Source organism: Megachile rotundata, chromosome 4, assembly GCF_050947335.1.
Source record: "Megachile rotundata isolate GNS110a chromosome 4, iyMegRotu1, whole genome shotgun sequence".
NCBI classification, from domain to species: domain Eukaryota; kingdom Metazoa; phylum Arthropoda; class Insecta; order Hymenoptera; family Megachilidae; genus Megachile; species Megachile rotundata.
In genome coordinates, this window is record NC_134986.1 from 13,196,369 (window position 1) to 13,217,909 (window position 21,541).

The window sequence follows — 21,541 nt, forward strand, 5'->3', positions numbered from 1 at the left end:
ACATTGAACATGTTAAACAAAAATCTGCACATGGACTTCATTGCTACAATAAAACTACATGTACATTGAATACGAAATGGCTAAGATGTGGACACCTCATCCAGACCACATCTCGGTAAAATCGAGTGTGGGTAAATGTTGCAGAGTAAAAGTACACAAGCAATGAAGAAAGGAAAAGGGTGAAGTGAGGAAGAGAAGAAGAAGTACGTCGCGATACGTGGAAGAGGAAGAAGCGAGTATCGGAGTAATACAGAGAGCAGAGGTCGAGGAGGAAGAAGAAGAAGAAGAGGACGAGGAAAGAAGAAGGGAGCCAAGGTAAAAGGGAGAGAGGTGGCGACGGGGACGAGGTCTGGGTTGGGTAAGGTGAGGGCTCCTACGGGTGAGTACCACTCACTTCATTGACTCGTGCGTACGCCCGCACGTCTGTCAGTCCATCCTCACTCATTCGATCCTCGGTTCGTCTTCAAAACCGCTCGACAGAGGCTGGTTTTTTCCTTCGAATCGCACGGATTCACGTCCTCGTCCCCGTTCACGTCCACGCAGTTTTGGTCGTGGTGCACGACCTCCGCGAGTCGAGGTCACCTCGTCCTCGTCCAGTTCCTTTCTCGGTGGTTCCGGATTCTCCGCATCAACGTGTCTCGAAACTCCAGCAGGACCAACGGGATGAGCCTGGCCACCATCCGATGGATCCTGCTGCTGCTGCTCCTGGATACAGAGTGCGTCCGAGCCAAGCCTCGACAGATCAAACCAGGTATTTCTTTCCATGGCTTACTCGACTAACTTTCTGCCAATTACGCTAACTAGGTTTTTTTATACTTCAACACTTGTGCTCTTGTTTCTTTGCCTCTTGCGAGGAAAGTTCTGGGACACGGTTCATTTGCCGTTCTTGGCCAGTTTTTACTCTCGGTATGTACCTGAGAATTAGTGCTTTTACTTTATGAAACTTTGTGCACTGAATAGACTATTTTGAATTATAATGAAGCTCGTAATGTTGACTTTTGTCGAGATACAAAATGCGGAGGATGATTTACATCCCTTGTTTGTTTTTTTAGTTTCAATTTAAAAATGGTTCTCAAGTATCTTTAAATCCATAGTACTAGACGTGCAAGATGACAGAGGAAATTAATAATGATGGAGGAGTAATAACTTTGGAAGAATTCATCAAACTTTTCACGTAGAAAGTTTTCAGCTTATCAAACAGCAGTAAAAACACCTTCCATCTTGAAGGATTAATAGCCAGTATGTTAAGCAAATGATTAGTGTAATAAATACTTTGATTATTATAAATAAGAGCTAGTAGAAAAGAGCTACTTCATCAGTCAGTTTTATGTAACTGTTAATAATATTGATCATATCTTCAAATGTCTAATTTGCCTCCACATGCACCTCTCAAACCTCTCAGCTAAAAAAGTCCCACAGCATCTGCTTTTTCTGTAAATTTCTGTAGATGTATGTACATTTGATGAGCAGTTAAAAATTTGCAAATAAGAAACCCAATAAAAATTCCTTATCTCGACAGAAATTACCATCTTGCTATAAAATAATGGATCCCAGTAGCTTCTCACACCAATCTAAATTCTATCAGCAAGAATCTCGACTACAATTACAGTGTCAGATCAAAAGAAGTCTGTCTATTGTCGACTATCAACCGGTTTCCAAAGAAAGTTGTCGGTGTGTCGCATCGGCGGATATCAGAAACGAAAGCAGGTGCTCGTGTGGGTTATAATTCCCACATAGTCGTGGGAGCACCGCGATCATTGTCCAAGATCGATCGTCGGATCGAGTCTGTTGCGCAATTCCTCCGGGTCAGGATCAGGGTTAACGTACCAACGATGACGTGTAACGTTAACCGGAATCCGTTGGCGGAACGATCGATCAGCGTCTGATGATCGATCACCCACGATACCCGCTCGTCGGGAGTCTCGTTTTCGATTTTGATCCAGCCATCGCCCGCCACGCAGCTGGTTAATCCATGTAAATTTATTTAAACCGATTCCACGGGTATCGCGGCCGGCTCGATTCACGTGCCCGATGCAAATTACCTCGCTCTGTTTCTTCCTTTCGCCGTTCCTCTCTTTTTTTTATTTTATTTTTCGCCGACTCTCGTGTCAAACCGATCAATTCCGTCAAACGAAACGCACGGGAACGCGATTCGATCCCTAATTTTTTGACGTTGTTAATGGTGGCGGGTTTCAATTCTTTTATTCTGAATTCGTGTCTTTAGGTTTTCTAAGGAGTCGGTAGAACTTGGATTCTTCTAGGAGTACTGTAGAATATAGTACACTAAAATACAGCTATAATTCCCTCCGAAATAACTCTGCAATTTTTCGATATTTTTCCCAACGATCAGTAAACGATTTAACAATAAACAGCCCTCGCCATAAATAGTCCTAAGGTGAACGAGTGGATGTTAAGAATCAGAGTTATCCAGAGTTCTCTCGTTTCAGCGAGCAGGTACCAGCGTATTAAAAGATGAAACGCGTATAAACCAGGCTGGCTGGTCTGAATTATTCGTGGGGTCATGGAAGTTTGACGCAGGAGCGGGTCGCGGCCGGTTCCGTTGGCGACAAGACGATAATTTTCCATCCGAAGGGGGATAAACGCGGCTCGGTGCGGAACAACTAAAGTTCTTAGACATTTACAACGGCCGTAACGTCGAAAGCTCGCGGTCTACTAACGTACGTAAACTCCGACTGGCTGCTGGCCTTATCCTAACGCTAACTATTCTTGGACCTCCTCTCTGATACCGCTTAACTGCACACGGTGTTCTTAGCTGAACGTTTAAACGGCGACGACATTCACCAGAAACGGTCATTTCGAACTTTTCTAAATTTTGAAGAAAATTAATAGTTTAATAATTTCGTAACTAAAGTTTCATAACTTGTAAATGTTGCAATATGATTGTATAGCCTATATTCACTAATGATATTGAATAGTTCAGATTAAATTAATCTTGAATCCTAAAATATCGATATTACTTTGATCAAGATCTCCATGAGATCTGCCTCCTGGCAGTTCCTTGAACCCCAAGAAATGCAACGTCAGACTGTTCGACGACCATTGTGTTGCACAATCTATGCGTGCCATCTGTTCCTATGGATATTGTTTGTAAAGTACAAAAACCTTCGATCGGGTAAAGAACTGTTCACCTCGTTTCCAGGCGAAATCTTCGCATTCTCCACCTTCTTCTCCCCTATCGTTAACCCCTAAACCTTAAAACCTAATGCGTGGTACATTGCTGGGACATTTCCTAGTCCACATATGTATACCACGTACGAAACTTGATATGTTGAACAAAAGTTAAGTTCTTGTTATAAGATTTGTCAGGTCAGTCAGTCAGAAGTAACTAATCTTAGCTACAATATTAAAACAGACAAAGAAAGCTTTTGCTCTTTGATTTGTCAGGTGCGTCAGTCAGAAGTAACTAATCATAGCTACAATATTAAAACAAACAAAGATCTTGCTCTATGATTTGTCAGGTCAGTTAGAAGTAACTAATCATAGCTATAATATTAAAACAGACAAGGAAAGCTTTTGCTCTTTGATTTGTCAGGTGTGTCAGTCTGGAGTAACTAATCATAGCTACAATATTAAAACAAACAAAGATCTTGCTCTATGATTTGTCAGGTCAGTCAGAAGTAACTAATCATAGCTATAATATTAAAACAAACAAAGATCTTGCTCTATGATTTGTCAGGTCAGTCAGAAGTAACTAATCATAGCTACAATATTAAAACAAAGAAAAATCTTGCTCTATGATTTGTCAGGTCAGTTAGAAGTAACTAATCACTCCTATAATATTAAAACAGACAAGGAAAGCTTTTGCTCTTTGATTTGCCAGGTGCGTCAGTCAGAAGTAACTATTCATACCTATAATATTAAAACGGATAAAGAAAGTTGAAATTTCATGTGAATTTGTTATAAAACGTCGCCCATGAAAATGATCAGACTCGAGTACTAAAATTGTTTATTAAAAATTCGAGTAAAATTGATCGCAGTCGAAGAACGAGCGCGTCACATGTGACTCGTCAAACTAGTGTAAGAGGTTAAACCTATAAAAAGTAAAGTTAATAGAAGTAAACGTGTAAAGAGTAAACTTGATAGTAAAAGTTTTAACAAGCTTAACCCTTTACACCAGGGAAAAGTCACGTACGAGTGCGTGACGTGTCAGGCTCGTCAAAGTATGGCAAGGGGTTAATTCCGCTGAAGAAACCCTCCGAGGTAATATGTCTCTTTCTCTTTTTCGAGCGTTCAATAAATCACGGGGACACATTCTTCGCCTTTAAAATCACGTTTTTTTGCTCATAAACCGTGACGACCGAATTTCGTTGGCTGATCTTCCGCGGGGCTCGTCGGTTTTTGTTCTTGCGGCATCCATTATCTGTCCGGATCGGTGCTGGTGTTGTCTTCCTCGAAATTCTCGATTCTCTGGCCGTCCTGAAGATCAGCTAAGTGATTCTACCGCTTGGTAGCTGCGATTCGGCTGGCTCGTGGCGAATGAATCTTACATGCTACGTCCGAGTCAGGCCGGCTCTATACATCATTCCAGCTGGAAAACTGTACCCGATCTCCTTGGTCCCCCTCCAAACGATCCTGTGCCAACTGGATATTCTTTCCTACTGCCGACGATATGGAACTATTCCAGCTTATCGGAAGTGGCGTATGCAGCCGAACATCTGGCCACACACCCTCCAATCTGACTGTGTGATATAAATACCCCAATATCGGAAAATATTACGTTCTTATATTTACCGATGATTCGCGGTTGATTTACAGGTACTGGGATTTTTACAAACATAGTTTGAGAGGAACAGGTTTTAGAGGGTAGTTTAAACAATTTGTGGTAACAACATTTTTGTTGAAAAATAAACGTTGGATGGAATATAACAAATAGTATAGTATGGAATATAACAAGTAGTCGTTGAACAAAGTATATCAAATAATAAAATAATCATTGAGCAAAGTACATCATAACCTCAATATTCATTTAGTCAAAATGAATTGAATAATGATATAGTCATTGAAATAGTAAAATAATCATCGAATAAACTACTTCATAATTAAATAATCATTGAATCAGAGTAAAGTAAATAATAAAATATTCATTGAATAAAGTACATCAAATAATAAAATGATCATTGGACAAAATTCATCATAACCTCAATATTCATCGAGTCAAAATAAATTATATAATAAAATATTCATTGAACAGAATACATCATAACCTGAATATTCACCGAATAAAAATAAATTAAACAACGAAATAATCACTGAAATAATCATTGGACAAAATACATCATAACCTCAATTCATCGAACCACGATAAATCAAATAATAAAACAATCATTGAAGTAATAAAATAATTATACAAACTGCACCACAATTTAATGATCATCTAAAATACATTATGATTCACAACAATACATCATAACCAAAATAAATTAAATAATAAAATAATTGAACAACCCCATAATTCAATAATAACGAGACAAAATACATCATAATTCAATAACCAAAATAAATGAAATACTGAGCAAACTACACAATAACGCAATGATCATCCAATTAAACTAAACAGTTCCGAATCAATGATCACTTTGACCGCAAGTAACGAACTAGAAACCTCGGAAGACAATAAAGTCATAATTAATGAATGGAAAACGTAACAATTACCGATACGTACGCATATTATTTGCACGTACACGTTCTTTCGACACAACGTGAATGCATGAGCCATTGATTTCGTCTGATTCGATTTTAACGGTACATTGGATGTCCGCATGAATGGCGACAGAGTGAATGGAAGTTACTAGGTGTCAGCAGATGTTTCATAGATTCGACTTCCAATTAGCTTATCTGCTAACCGTTTCTCGATGAAACTGTTTAAAAGGCGTCAGCCTGGAAACGTTTTCACGCTCGTGGAATCGACAAACTTCAAAAGTTTGTCGTTTACAGCCAACTTCTTCCGAAGGCTATCTACTGAATTCTGAAACTTGCGTGCCACGGTGAATGGTTTATCCGATGTTCAAAAATCAATTCACCGAACTTTATCTATTATCCGAGTATTACAGAATATTCCATTAATTTCTCGCGCTGCCTTACATTTTTATTTTTTAATTTAAAATTGGGTTCAGCTTTGACAAATGTTTCATGCTGATTAACTCTGGAATTAACAAAAAAAATGTTTGATGAGGGAATTAAAATTTTCAAGTGAGTTCAAAGTCATTTCAAGTAGATGTAGTTTCAAAATCAAAATTATTTAGATGTAGTCTCGTGGTCTTGTAGAAGTCACACGTTTAGCCTCTTAGGTTGAATTTCTTAGGTTCTTAGGCTTAGGCTGAGGCTTAGGATTAGGTTGCGCTTCCGGACAGAGTTCGAGGTTATGCACTACATTCTCTTGAAATGTTTTTCATGATTAAATACCAAAGATATAGTTTAACTTTGATAATTTACTTTTTTAGAAAATCACAAAATTTCCAAATGTTTCAATATGTATTAGTGTAAAGTGCATAGTGCACAAACTACTGTTACCTTTTTTACATGTAATGTACTTTTTGTGGGATTCGTTAATACTCTTGCAAAACGTGGTGAAGACAAAAAGGTGCGAATCAAAAGATATGAAAAGATCATTGAATCGAAACGGTGAGCAAGTGAGCCAGTTGAGTGAGCCACTATAGTGGCGCTATGTGATCTATGATAACATTCGCGAAAGCCCCTATAGTGACTCGTCGTGCCTAAGAGGTTCCTACCTAACGTGCTCCCACCGTTTAGTAATTATATCAAACGACATTTGTCGTATATTCATACATTACTGTATAAAATTATCGTGTACTATCCTGACACTTGTACATTGAATGTGACCCTATACGTTCAGAAATAATTTCTTCAGACAATACGTGGCATTAAATACAAGAATTAGTAGAATCATGACAGTATGTAATCGATGACATTCGAAACTCGAAAGTGGACTTATAGTGATTGAGGGACACTATAGCGACTTAGAGTGATTATAGTGATACTATAGCGACTAACAGTGACTACAGCGACACTACTGACTAAGAGATCAACGATCGTTAATGAAGTTCCGTTCAAAAAAGCCTTCATTCCAAAAACCCTATCGAATTCAGAATTCTATACGAGACGTAAAGGTCAATCGATGTCGAAAACGAGCTTCCCAGGTTTAATTAACGCGGTCGTGAGAGAGTCCTCGTTACGTTTCTTCGTCCTGATAGAGCTACTTCTGCTCGTAATGCACCCGTTGCTCGCGTCGACGCTTCTTGCGTCCCGACGCTACTCCAAGTCCGGGCAATCGCATAATGCAACGCGTTCAACCAAACTTTGCGAAGCGTTTCAATCCTCTCGACCCGGTTTTTTTCTCCTCTCCAATTGGTATCGTGCTGTTCGACCTCGATGAATTCACCTCCATTCGTTTTCTCAACAACCTTTTCAAAATATGCGTTGTTTTTTTTCCGAGTCAGCTTTAAATGAACCTTTTAATGGAAACTTTTATAACGTTTCTTATCGTACTTTTAATTTTCATTATTTATTCATGGGGTTAATTACGCGTTTAGTGTTTACTCGGTAAGGTACGCGATATATTGCCTCGGTATATAGTACATTTCTTGTTGTACGTTTCTGCTGGATTTGCATACACTAGATTTTTTAAATTTTCATGTGTTAGATTTCTATATTTTAGATTTCTATGAGTTCAATTTGTGTGAGGTACATTTCTATACGTTGTTATGTCTCCACGTGTTATATCACCATGTGTTATATTGCCACAAGTTGCAACACCGTCACACATTAAGTTTGTACACGTTAAAATTTTCATGTGTTAGATTTCTATATCTTAGATTTCCATGAGTTCAATTTGTGTGAGGTACATTTCTATACGTCGTTATATCACCACGCGTTATATCACCATATGTTATATTTCCATAGATTGCAACATCGTCTCATATTAAGTTTGCGTACCTTAAAATTTTCATATGTTACATTTTTATAGGTAGAATCATATTAGGTGTACATACATAAAATTTTCATATGTGAATTTTCCACACATCAGATTTCATGTGACAATTTTCCAAACGTTCCACGTGCTAGTTTTACCAACTACTCAATTTGTATTACTTATATCGATAGCTAAATTGCATTCATTTGAAACTGCATACTGAAATCGACAACCAAGCTAAATTTAAATAAACCTAAACATTTACTTCAGTGACTAATCTTGATTCAATTAAAACTTCACATTGATATCGACAACTGAAGTCAACGTAATTAGCACTACACTCTTATCGACAACCAAAGTCAACGTAATTAACACAACACTACTGATAAGTGAAGCGAATTTCATCAGCACTCTTCGTGAAATGAAACAAAGTTTCCGAGCCTTATCGATCTCAATTAATAAACGATTTGCTTCGTTTGAAACTTCGAAAGATTGTAGTCGGTCGAGTTAGCGATCAAGCACCGTGGAAGCTCGCCAAGCGCCGGTAATACGACAGACTCATCCAAGCCGAAGAACACGTCGTATGTTCGATTAAAACTTAATCTGGCATGAATGGAAGAAGCCTCCGAGTCAATATTTGAGTCATACACCTGCGAAACCGGCCACGCCACTTTTCTTTTATGAAAATGAACATTTCCATTCCCCAGATACGGATATCAAAGGCGGTCATCACGGTCGCAGAAAGTGAAAAGAATATCGTCGTGTATTTACGGGTAAGTACGGTCCCGTAACGTTCAAAGGTATATTAATTAGCCCCTTATAAAATCGCCAAGGCCGTCATTATCCCCTCCTTTCTTGTTCCCGTGCGTGTACTTCCATTAAGCGAAACAGAAACGCATAAGATGTATCAGAGATACAGGGGGGACGTAATGAGGGAATTTTGAGTTAATTCTTGGTTCTTCGGATGTTAAAACCGAAGCGATATAACGAGAACACTCGTTGTTGAACACAAATCACGTGATTTTATGTTCTGGACACGTGAAAATTTGATGATGTGTAGTTTCAAATGAATTGCGTTTAATTGTCAATACATATGTGCTGTTTCTATTGAATTAAGCTTAGTCTTTGATATAAGTGAACAGTTTCAGTTGAATTCAATTTAGATATCGATATGAGGGTGTACTTTCAATTGAATTCAGTTTAGTCATTGATATAAGTGTGTGTTTTAATTGTATTTAATTTAGTCTTCGATATAAGTGGCTGGTTTTATTTGAATTCAATTTACTCGTTGATATAAGTGTTTGGTTTCATTTTAATTGAGTGTAGTTGTTGATACATATGTTCAGTTTAAATTGAATTGAATTTATTCATTGATATAAGTGTATGGTTTTAAATGAATTCAACTTAGTCTTCGATATAAGCGTCTGGTTTCACTTGAATTGAATTTACTCGCTGATATAAGTGTCTGGTTTTATTTGAATTGAGTGTAATTGTTGATACATATGTTCAGTTTAAATTGAATTGAATTTATTCATTGATATAAGTGTATGGTTTTAAATGAATTCAACTTAGTCTTCAATATAAGTGTCTGTTTTTAAATGAATTCAACTCAGTCTTCAATATAAGTGTCTGGTTTTAAATGAATTCGACTTAGTCTTCAAAATAAGTGTCTGATTTCACTTGAATCGAATTTAGAAAACTGTGTGAAACGGGACAAGCATTGTCATAGGCCAAGAAGGTGAATCGATTTAATTAACTCGCCGACTGATTCGTCAGCTTGACCGACGGAATTTTAATCATCGATGTCGGCTCGATCGAGACGACCGTGTCATAAATAGTCTAGCTGCGTTTTCGTCGAGCATTCACCGATCGAATGTAAACAGGCAGGTCGTCTTTAGCATATACGTGTATACGTACACGGTGCTAATTGGACTAGCTCGTTGGACTATATTCTGATGAACGAGCGGAATTCAGGCGGAAACGAGAGACACGAGCGGACAGAAAAACAGCCTGTTTTGTATCGACATTCGGAACAGGTCCGAGCGATTTCGCGTTCAAACACGCGCTACACGCTCCTCGAATTTCCATACGACTCCGATTTCTTTCTAATTGATTAGTTTTCCGAGTTTCTGGTTGCTTTAATGGACGGAAACAACCTTAACATTTTTTACGTAAACTATATTTATGAACTCTTTTTATATTTATAAAAAAACTTGAAGAAAAAGTGATTTAAAAATTCATTAAGGAACTTGAAGACTAGAAATGTTAAAAATTAATGAAGGAACTTAAAAGCTGGATAATGTAACAATTTAAAAAAGCACTTTAAAAGAAGATGACTTAAAAATTCATGAAGGAACTTGAAGACTAGAAATGTTAAAAATTAATGAAGGAACTTGAAAGCTAGACAACTTAACAATTTATAAAAACACTTGATAAAAAAATGATTTAAAAATTCATGAAGGAACTTGAAGACTAGAAATGTTAAAAATTAATGAAGAAACTTGAAAGCTAGACAACTTAACAATTTATAAAAGCACTTGAAAAAAAGATGACTTAAAAATTCATGAAGGAACTTGAAGACTAGGAATGTTAAAAATTAATGAAGGAACTTGAAAGCTAGACAACTTAACAATTTATAAAAAAACTTGAAGAAAAAGTGATTTAAAAATTCATTAAGGAACTTGAAGACTAGAAATGTTAAAAATTAATGAAGGAACTTGAAAGCTAGACAACTTAACAATTTATAAAAACACTTGATAAAAAAATGATTTAAAAATTCATGAAGGAACTTGAAGACTAGAAATGTTAAAAATTAATGAAAGAACTTAAAAGCTAGATAACTTAACAATTTATAAAAACACTTTAAAAGAAGATGTCTTAAAAATTCGTGAAGAAACTTGAAGGTTAAAAAAGTTACAAATTTATGAAGGAACTTGAAAGCTACATAACTTAACAAAATTATGAAAGAACATGAAAGGTAAAAGATTTAAAAATTGATAAAAGAACTTGAAAGCTAGTAGACTTAAAAATAAATGAACTCAGAAATTCGAAATTAACAAAATCTTCAAAAATAGAGTTTCAGAAACTTTTTCCTATTTCAACAAAATCTGCACTCAATTTTTGTAGAGTCATCAGAACCTTATCCTAACAAATAGGATCCTCACAAATTCTTCCCTCCAAATTTTACAGTAAGTGTTACCAAGTGTTGCAATATTACTTCCTGTAATATCTCCCTTTCAAAAACCTCCCTACTTAACTACTGAAAAACCACAAAACATAAAACCCAAATCTCCCACCAAAACCCAGCAACAATTCACAAACCAACAATACTCAAAACAACAGTAAGCCCTCATTACGCTGTCGATTCCCATAGAATGCATCCTGAACTTAGAACTCCCAAATACGTCTTAATGAACTACAAGACCAGCTAACGATACCCGAACTAACCCTTATATTCGCAGAGTGCAATTTGTAAAAGACATAATCATGCACACGTGAAAAGAAGACTCGTGAAGATTCTTAGTTAAGGAGATTTAACAATCTTTAGTGAATGGACAATCTCTAACAGAATGTCTGTCCCTTTACTAACAATCTCTAGTGTATGGATAATCTCTAACAGAATGTCTGTCTCTTTACTAACAATCTCTAGTGTATGGATAATCTCTAACAGAGTGTCTGTCTCTTTACTAACAATCTGTAGTGCATCGACGCCTATGCCAAGTCGACATGGGCTGGCATTTAGTCAGAGGAGGACAAGAACCGAGCTCATTCACGACTCCGCGAGTAGCTCCGTGGACACAGAAACACGATGGATACTTTGTACTAGTTTTTCCAGGCCGGCCCTCCACTAGCTGGCATTATTATGTGTTCTCGGTACGGGTAATTAGCCTGGACGTAGGTAGTCACATACCGGGTGTCTACGGATCATCAGGAAATCGTCGACCTACCGCTACGATCATTCGTTCATCTCTTTTTCTGATGTTGTTTAAAAAAAAAAGAAAGTTCTACTCTCATGAAAGTTATGTATTCAAGACTTGCTGCAAGTGTTCCTGCTTCAATTTCATTATCGATCTTCTTCATCTATTTAAATTTTTAAATGAATGAGTATTAAATTGTTTGAAATGAAAAACTTGTTCATATTCCATTTGTTATATTTTTACATAATTAATTCATTTTCATATAACATTTTTACATTTCATTTCATATGACATTTTTTGTAGCGTTTCCTACATAAACTCTTTATATCAAACTAAACAGAAAAATCTTCCATCACCCTGCAATTCGCACTTTCATTTTAAAAATAAAATAAAAAACGAACAAAGTATACGTTGATTATTCCTCACCGTTTAATAACGAAAAACCAGTCTAAAACGTTCCGAACCCCTAAATTACACTAACGAAACAATCACAAAAGCGCCTATTCGCTATTATCCGGTTATACGATTCACTAAATTTGTAATATGCCTCGTATATTAATTATTATATTAATTATCGCGATGCCAGCGGCTGTCACGATGCCAGCTAATTAATAATTAAATGTATTCCGACGGGGCCATCGAGCTACCTCTGCCTGAATTAATTTTCAGCAACGAAACGCCTAACGTGACACGATACCGTGGCTCAACCTCATTTAATCGCATACAATTAACATGATCAAAGCTTTATATGAATCATTAAACTCAATCCGGCCGGTATTTCCGGTATATCGAACCTATAATCAACGACGAGTCATTGGTATCAATTTATTTTCACGCGTTCATTTTGTGTTGTATCTTGTTTGCATATGTGTACGTATGGAGACACATGTATTTCTTATTATAGCGCTCTTTAGTTATTCATTTTTTAGTTATTTTTAGGGTTAGTGTTATTTTTAGGATTTCAAGTTTTGGAGAGTAGGAGATTTGAAAATTTGGGGGTGGGAGATTTGGGGGATGCGAGAATTTGGAGGTGTAGAAATTTGGGGATGTGAGAAGGCAGAGATTTAGAAATTTTGGGGTGTGAGAATTTGGGGGTGTAAGAATTGGGGGATGTGAGAACTTGAGGGAGTAGGAGTTGGGGGATGTGAGAATTTGGGAGTGTAGGTATTTGGAAATGTTGAAATTTGGGGATGTGGGAATCTGGGGATATGGGAATTTGGGGATGTGAGAATTTGGAACAGTGGGAATTTGGGGATGTGAGAATTTGGGAGAGTGGGAATTTGGGGATGTGAGAATTTGGGAGAGTGGGAATTTGGGGATGTGAAAATCTGGGAGAGTGGGAATTTGGGGATGTGAAAATTTGGGAGAGTGGGAACTTGGGGATGTGGGAATTTGGAGGCATGGGAATTTGGGGACTTGGGAATTTGGAGGTGTGGGAATTTGAGGACTTGAGAATTCGGAGGCGCGGGAATTTGGAGATGTGGAAATTTGGAAACATGAAAAATTGAAAGTAACTATCCAACAATTCAAGCACCAAAAAATTCTAAATTAAAATCCACCTTCCCACTTTTAAATAAAAGAACATCCAACGTACCACATCCTACCCCATCGCCACCCCAAATATCCAATAAGTGTATGCAAATTGCTGCCAGTAAACAGAATTTTAATTATAATAAACTCCAACCGAGACACAGTATCCGATTTTGATCATCACGATAGAATAATCCGTTTAATTTAATTTTTTATCGAAGATATTCTATGCAATGAGTCGGAGGTAAACCTCGATTATCGTTTGACGTTCGAACATCAAACGAAAAAGGAAATATTCTTATTCACCGAGTGGCGCTGTCGTCGAGCGAAGAGCAAAATGGTTTCCTTTTTCTCTCTTATTTCTTAAAGCGATCCTTGGATTGTTGACTGATTTAAAAATCGGGCCAACGCGATTGTTATGTCGAGAGTTTGTCGAGGGAGAAGAGTTTCTTCGCGGCTGTAAGGACTTCGTTAAGAGTCGGCAGCATTTACCAGAAGATTTGTTTCGTGTTTAATTGCGAACGACTCTCTTTGCCTCTTGAAAGGCTGATTTAATTCGGGGGATTCTTTGAAAATTAGTTGGTAAAAGGGAGACTATGTTTGAATGGAGTTCGTTGTTTAAACAAGAACTTATGAAGGATGCCTTGGGAAGACACTGTTTGAGGGCTCGATTAATATCGCGTAACAATAATGGGTTAGTTCTAACTTTTGTCACAGTATTATGAAAGATGAAACTTTGAATTTATAATGAAAAATTCGTACATTATGAAAAATTCATACACTATGATGAAAAATAAAATTTTGCTCTGATAAATTTAAATACAGACATTTTTTACATAAACTATTATATGATTTAAGAAGAAGTTCTTTGTGGAAGACACAAAGTTTTTATTTCATATTAAGTATATTATTGTAAAATAATTAAAAAATAAAATTGTACGTAATTAATATTTTAAATTTTATAATCAATTAAGTAGAAAATAATTTTGTTATTCTACATAGTAGCAAGTTTATATATTGTATAGTTAATGACAACGTTTCTTAAAGTTCTGAAAATGAACGGATAATAAATTTTTGAGAACTTCGAAATGGAGTTCCGTGAATAGAATGAAGTCATAACATGGACATCGTGAAATTGCACACACGCGAAAGGGTAGTTGGCGTGCAACATGCAAACGACTTTGCTCGTCGGAAGTTAACTAGGTGTTAATTCGGTATTCACAAAACGTGGCTTGCCGAATGAACCTTCGTATAAAGGGTACGTTCGCAACGGGTCTCGAATGTCCTTAGAATATTTCCTCTACAATCATGTTTTAGAAATGAATAAAATAAATGTATATTGTAAATTGTATTCATGTTAATTATAATGTTGTTCATTATTTACTACTTTAATGTTATTAATAATAAACGTTAATAATTATTATTCACAGACATATCAATATTAGTGTAATTTTATCGATTGTTGTAATGTGTATGTATTCACATTATAATTGTATTCAATTAAAATGTGGAGAAAAGATATCATTTGTGTGGAATTTCTAAAATTTTCAAGTCTCAATTCTAAATTCTCAAATTCACAATTTTCCCAATTTCTACATTAGCAAATTTTCGAATTCCCAAATATCTCGGCGCGTGGAGGTACAGTGCGTGGAGAGATCAGCGCGTGGAAATATCACGCGTGGAAATACGGCGCGTAGAGGTACCACGCGTGGAGATATCAATGCGTAGAAATACAGCGCGTAGAAATACCACGCATGGAGATATCGGTGCGTGGAGATATCGTTGCGTGGAAATATCGGCGCTTGGAGATATCAGCGCGTGGAAATACCACGCTTGGAAATACGGCGCGTAGAAATACCACGCGCGGAGATATCGGTGCGTGGAAATATCGGCGCGTGGAGATATCGGTGCGTGGAGATATCGGTGAGTGGAGATTCGGCGCGTAGAAATACCACGCGCGGAGATATCGGTGCGTGGAAATATCGGCGCGTGGAGATATCGGTGCGTGGAGATATCAACGCGTGGAAATACGGCGCGTAGACATACCACGCGTGGAAATATCAGCGCGTGGAAATACCTCGCGTGGAGATATCGGTGCGTGGAGATATCGTTGCGTGGAAATATCGGTGCGTGGAGATATCAGCGCGTGGAAATACCACGTGTGGAATTACAACGCGTAGACATACCACGCGTGGAGATTCGGCGCGTGGAAATACCACGCGTGGAGATACGGCGCGTATTTCCGCAATCACCACAAAAATGACAAACTCCACTCTTCCCGAAACGGTGATTAGTTGCGAATAGCAATTAGTCTACCGATCCATAGATCAATTAGCATGTTAATGACACCATAATTACCAAGTTTCGCGAATTAATTAACCATTTCGAGTAAGTTCCGCGCGTCGCACGGTAGGCAAGCATTTCGAACAAGGTCGTAACCGTCGATTACCATCGAAATTGCTTGCAAAAATCTGCGGTATTCTCGTGATCGATCGATCGATCGATCGCTGGTGAAAATACGTTGAGAGATCGACTCATCGAGATACGGTGATCATCTCGAAATATTTGAAGCGTGTCGCGTCCCTGTGTCCACACGCCGCCACACGCTTCCCACGTTCGTTGACGGTCTTGTTGACTCAGGTCAGCCTTAAGGTCTTTGAAATTATACGAACGCCATACGGTGGACATCTGACTATTCAACGACTGTGTAACCACCTAGCCGCAGAGTTAGCAAGAATTTCAATAACTTTGAAACGTCGATCGATACGTTCTTTGTACTACGTTATATTAACTACTCACTTTTTGCTGATTTTCTATATTTTTGGAGAAACATTGTTGGAGAAATTTATTATATTGCTCAGAAGGGGGTGCATCAATAATGATTTTAACAGGGTGATTAATACGGGAAACATTAGTATGGGCTGTTAATTAGGTTTGCGAATAGGGGAGTTAAATTATTGTCGGAGTGGTATGATTCAGGTCGGTGGTGTTAGATTTAAAGTTTGTATTGACATGATTTAGTTGTGTATGTATGATGGAGTTTGAAGAAATTCAATTAGAATTAGATACTGTTCTTCAAGATTCAGTTTTGTGTGCTTTAATTATATGTGAAGCAATTGCACAGGATTCAATTCCACATGATTTTGGTAGAAGCAATTCAAGTCCATGTGATTTCATTTCACATGCTTCAACTTCACATGTGTCAATATCACATGGTCCAACTTCACATGATTGGATTCCACATGGTTCAATTTCACATGAGTCAATATCACATGTTTCAACTTCACATGTGTCAACAGCATATAGTCCAACTTCACATGAGTGAATATCACATGGTCCAACTTCACGTGACTGGATTCCACATGTTTCAACTTCACATGTGTCAACAGCATATAGTCCAACTTCACATGAGTGAATATCACATGGTCCAACTTCACGTGATTGGATTCCACATGGTTCAACTTCACATGAGTGAACATCACATGCTCCAACTTCACATGAGTTCATTCCACATGCTTCAATTTCACATGAGCCCATTCCTCATGCTTCATCTTCACACTCACATGATTATCTTCCACAAGCATCAACTCCACATGATTCCACACTATTAAACTCCACCTACTACAGCTTAAGAATATCAAGATCAAACTTAACATTCCAAAATTTCGACCAATCCCCATTAAAAAATGAGTGAAAGCAGTATTAAAAAAAGTAAATTTGCGCCGAAGTGTTCAATTTCACTCAATGCAAGTTGACTACCGATAAGCTTCCGAACCGTGAAAGAAACTTGGTCCTCGCGACTCTCATCCATCGCCCCAAAATTATAGCCACGTTAATTCAAAAGATGGCGGCGATTAAAGAGAAATCGTTGCCCTCCACAAATTTATTATCATGTCCTGTTCTAACCTCGAATTAAACGTCCCGCTTCCACAGGACGGATTCGAACAGCGAGTTAAATAAAACACAGTGAAACGACTCGTAATGGGTTGTCGTTTTCTGTTACGACTCTCGTGACCCGTTTTTACCACTCTACTGATATCGAATTAATTTCGCGTCCACTTGACAATTTTCATTTCGTTAAATAGAAAAAATGCTCGTCAGCGCTCGCGAGTCCCCGACGCCACGACGGCAAAAAACGGTCCCTTGCGTTCATTAGCGAGGGTAATTATAAGAAAAATATTTCCACAGGAATGGACGGGAATTAGAGTTTCTCTTTAGAACTTTCTGAGCTTTTTAAGCGTCTGCTGAAAGTCATATACCGTTTTGCAGGCTCTCGCTATGAACTTTTGACTCCCTTTTGGAAGGATTACGAGAACCTTAATATACGACTCTGTTTTTAATCTTTTAAGATAGCGTGTGATCCTTTGTTTTGGTTTAATTACTGTGTGAGATATAAACTGTCGCGACTTTTCAGTTTTTTCTGGTTTGGGACATGGATTACTGTATGAAGATTGTAAGAGATACGATTGCAAAGCGCGTAGAGATACCACGCGTGGAGATATCGGAGCGTGAAGATATCGGCGCGTTGGGGTACCACGCGTGGAGATACCATGCGTGAAGATATCGGCGCGTGGATATACCACGCGTGGAAATATCGGTGCGTGGAGATACCATGCGTGGAGGTATCGGCGCGTGGAGATACCATGCGTGGAGATACCACGCGTGGAGATACCACGCGTGGAGATACCATGCGTGGAGATATTGGCGCGTGGATATACCACGCGTGGAGATACCACGCGTGGCGATACCATGCATGGAGATATCGGTGCGTGGAGATATCGGCGCTTGGATATACCACGCGTGGATATATCGGTGCGTGGAGATACCATGCGTGGAGATATCGGCGCGTGGAGATACCATGCGTGGAGATACCACGCGTGGAGATACCACGCGTGGAGATACCATGCGTGGAGATATTGGCGCGTGGATATACCACGCGTGGAGATACCACGCGTGGCGATACCATGCATGGAGATATCGGTGCGTGGAGATATCGGCGCTTGGATATACCACGCGTGGATATATCGGTGCGTGGAGATACCATGCGTGGAGATATCGGCGCTTAGATATACCACGCGTGGATATATCGGTGCGTGGAGATACCATGCGTGGGGATATCAGCGCGTGGAGATACCATGCGTGGAAATATTGGTGCGTGGAGATACCATGCGTGGAGATATCGACGCTTGGATATACCACGCGTGGATATATCGGTGCGTGGAGATACCATGCGTGGGGATATCGGCGCGTGAAGATACCATGCGTGGAAATATTGGTGCGCGGAGATACCATGTGTGGATGTATCGGTGCGTGGGGATACCATGCGTGGAGATATCGGTGCGTAGATATACAGCGCATGGAAATAACCAGCGTGGAAATACAGCGCACAGAGACACCACATGTGACAATACAATAATGCGTGCATATACCACACATCGAACTGCAACCCATAGAAATACAACACCTGATGATTTAACGAGTGCAAATATAACAAGCAACAGTCCAATGCGTACTACATCACACAGCAGTGTATCGCATATAAATCTAACACATGACAATATTTCGCCACAGTACAGTCTCAATTTCTGGCGATATAACGTACACAACAATCCAATCATACCTTCTACAAATGTCCTTTACTTCTCCCATTCTTGAACTTTAAAATCAAACTTCAAAAAATGAAATGACCTCTCTACTATTATTAAGGGTTGAAACCTGACCTATGATTATCCCCGTCCAATAGAAATAAATGATAAACTATTAAGGTTGAAAGATGATTACAAAAGTAACTTGATCCAATTTAATCCGGATTATCGGCGCTTCAATTTTCACCACCGTTCCAGCTGATCTTCTCTTTCGGTTTCTCGCTCACGTTCAGTTTTCCACGTTTCACTGGTATCCCGAGGGTTCACCGACCTTGTTCCCGATGCACATTCAGCCTCGAAGGGAAACCGTTCGGGCTCGTTCGTTCAGCGATAACCGCGCGAATTGAATCGCGTTGGTAGTCGCGACAGCCATAAAACGCCTAATTATTCGCGTCATGAATTATTCAACTTACAAATCGGTCAGTTGTCTAGCTGGGTCGTAGGTAGCCACGAGTTCAACGTGCTTCGTTCGTGTTTATGGCGTTCGTGATTCGCCCGCAACATTTTTGAGAATGATTCTGTCCCGATAAATCACTACGACATTTTACACAAAAAAATTCTGTACTTTACGTGCTCGAAAGATTTATATGTTCTAATAATACTGTTGTATAATTTAGAATGTATTATACATTCATTGTTGTGGTATATTGTTATATAGCATGTATTGTGATATGTTAGTTATATGGAGATAAATTGTGTGGGGCAAGATTGGGGATTTATTATTTATTTCGGTTTAAATTATGGTGCGTGGAGGTATCGTGCGTGAATGTATGGTGCGTGGAAATATGACGCGTGGAGATACGGCGCGTGGGGATACGGTGCGTGGACATAGCGGCGCGTGGAGATATTGGCGCGTGGAGATATTGGCGCGTGGAGATATCAGCGCGTGGAAATCCGACGCGTAGAGGTACCACGCGTGGAGATATCGGTGCGTGGAAATACGGCACGTAGAAATACCACGCGTGGAGATATCGATGCGTGGAGATATCAGCGCGTGGAAATACCACGCGTGGAGATTCGGTGCGTGGAAATACGGCGCGTAGAAATACCACGCGTGGAGATCTCGGTGCGTGGAGATATCAGCGCGTGGAAATGCCACGCGTGGAGACTCGACGCGTGGAAATACGGCGCGTAGAAATACCACGCGTGGAGGTATCAGCGCGTGGAAATACAACGCGTGGAAATACGACGCGTAGAGGTACCACGCGTGGGGATATCGGCGCGTGGAAATACAGTGCGTAGAAATACCATGCGTGGAGATATCGGTGCGTGGAATTATCAACGCGTGGAAATACCATGCGTGGAGATCTCGGTGCGTGGAGATATCAGCGCGTGGAAATACCACACGTGGGGATTCGGCGCGTGGAAATACGGCGCGTAGAAATACCACGCGTGGAGATATCAGCGCGTGGAAATACAGTGCGTAGAAATACTATGCGTGGAGATATCGGTGCGTGGAATTATCAACGCGTAGAAATACCAAGCGTAGAGATTTGGTGCATGTAAATACCAAGCGTGGAAATACCCCGCAGCCACATCACATAAATTCGATACACAGTACAAGTATAGAGCATAAAGCTACCTGCTCCATATACCGCGTCCAACACGAAAAGTACACAAATATTCATCTGATCCACAGAAAATGGTGGTTCCCAAGAAATTTCCAATATCGCAAAGCTTCCTCGCGAGCGCAGCCTTCATTCAATTCCTCCAATAAATCCTCCGTTTCAATTTAACTGCCAAATACGGCCTCGAATATTTCCCGGCTCGTTTCTCGTCGGATCCGAGTCGCTGGACAGGCAAATCGGCCGAAAATCTGCGAAACAGAGAGAAACGAGAAGCCATGTGGTTTAGTCGAAGGCCATCCAGATGAGAAGAAAGCCCGATGTTCGCCAGCTCGGCCCGTTACACCAGCTCCGCTAAAATTAACGCGCGCTTTTCACCTCTTTTCGTCCTTCTTCCTCGTTCCTGTTTTTGTCGCTCGTCTATTTTTTTTTTTTTTTTGCGTTTTAACGAAACGAATACGTTATAGACGGGATACCTGTCCGAGCGTCGAGAACGTGTCGTAAAATCAGGGACAAAAATGTACCGTGTTAGGCAGACGTTGACACGAACCGGTGCAAAGATGAAAATATGGCACGAAACGTTATTGACATGGGAACAGAGAACTTTCGTATGTGTATACGAGCTGGCTGGTTCCAGCTGCGTCCATTGATGCCGTCGTACTTTGTTTTTCGGATAAAAAAAGGAATTTTTTTCGAACGTGTCGCGAAATACTCTTGATGCGAACGAATGGGATCGTTGATAAAAATCCGGAGGACATTTTCGAGCTCGGATGCTTTTACGGGGATTTAATTAAATAGCTAATTAGGGGCTGTTGTGTGTTTGGATATTTGATCGACTTTTCACTTTGAGCTTTACTGTTGTTTTATTTTGCAAAATAGCTGTAATTTTGTTGTTTGAAATTTTAATACTTGGGTTGGTCATTTTATGTTAAA

General features: G+C 39.1%; 1 protein-coding gene across 1 annotated transcript in view; it reads left to right on the forward strand.

Moving 5' to 3' along the window:
* The first annotated feature begins 201 nt into the window (after positions 1 to 201).
* The window catches only part of LOC100881394 (uncharacterized), a 68,270-nt gene continuing 46,930 nt past the window's right edge, over positions 202 to 21,541 (forward strand). The window contains exon 1 of the mRNA XM_012289217.2: positions 202 to 751. Within this exon, the coding sequence (XP_012144607.2) occupies positions 664 to 751 (88 nt within the window). The 5' untranslated portion in view covers positions 202 to 663. The remainder of the gene's footprint in view (positions 752 to 21,541) is intronic.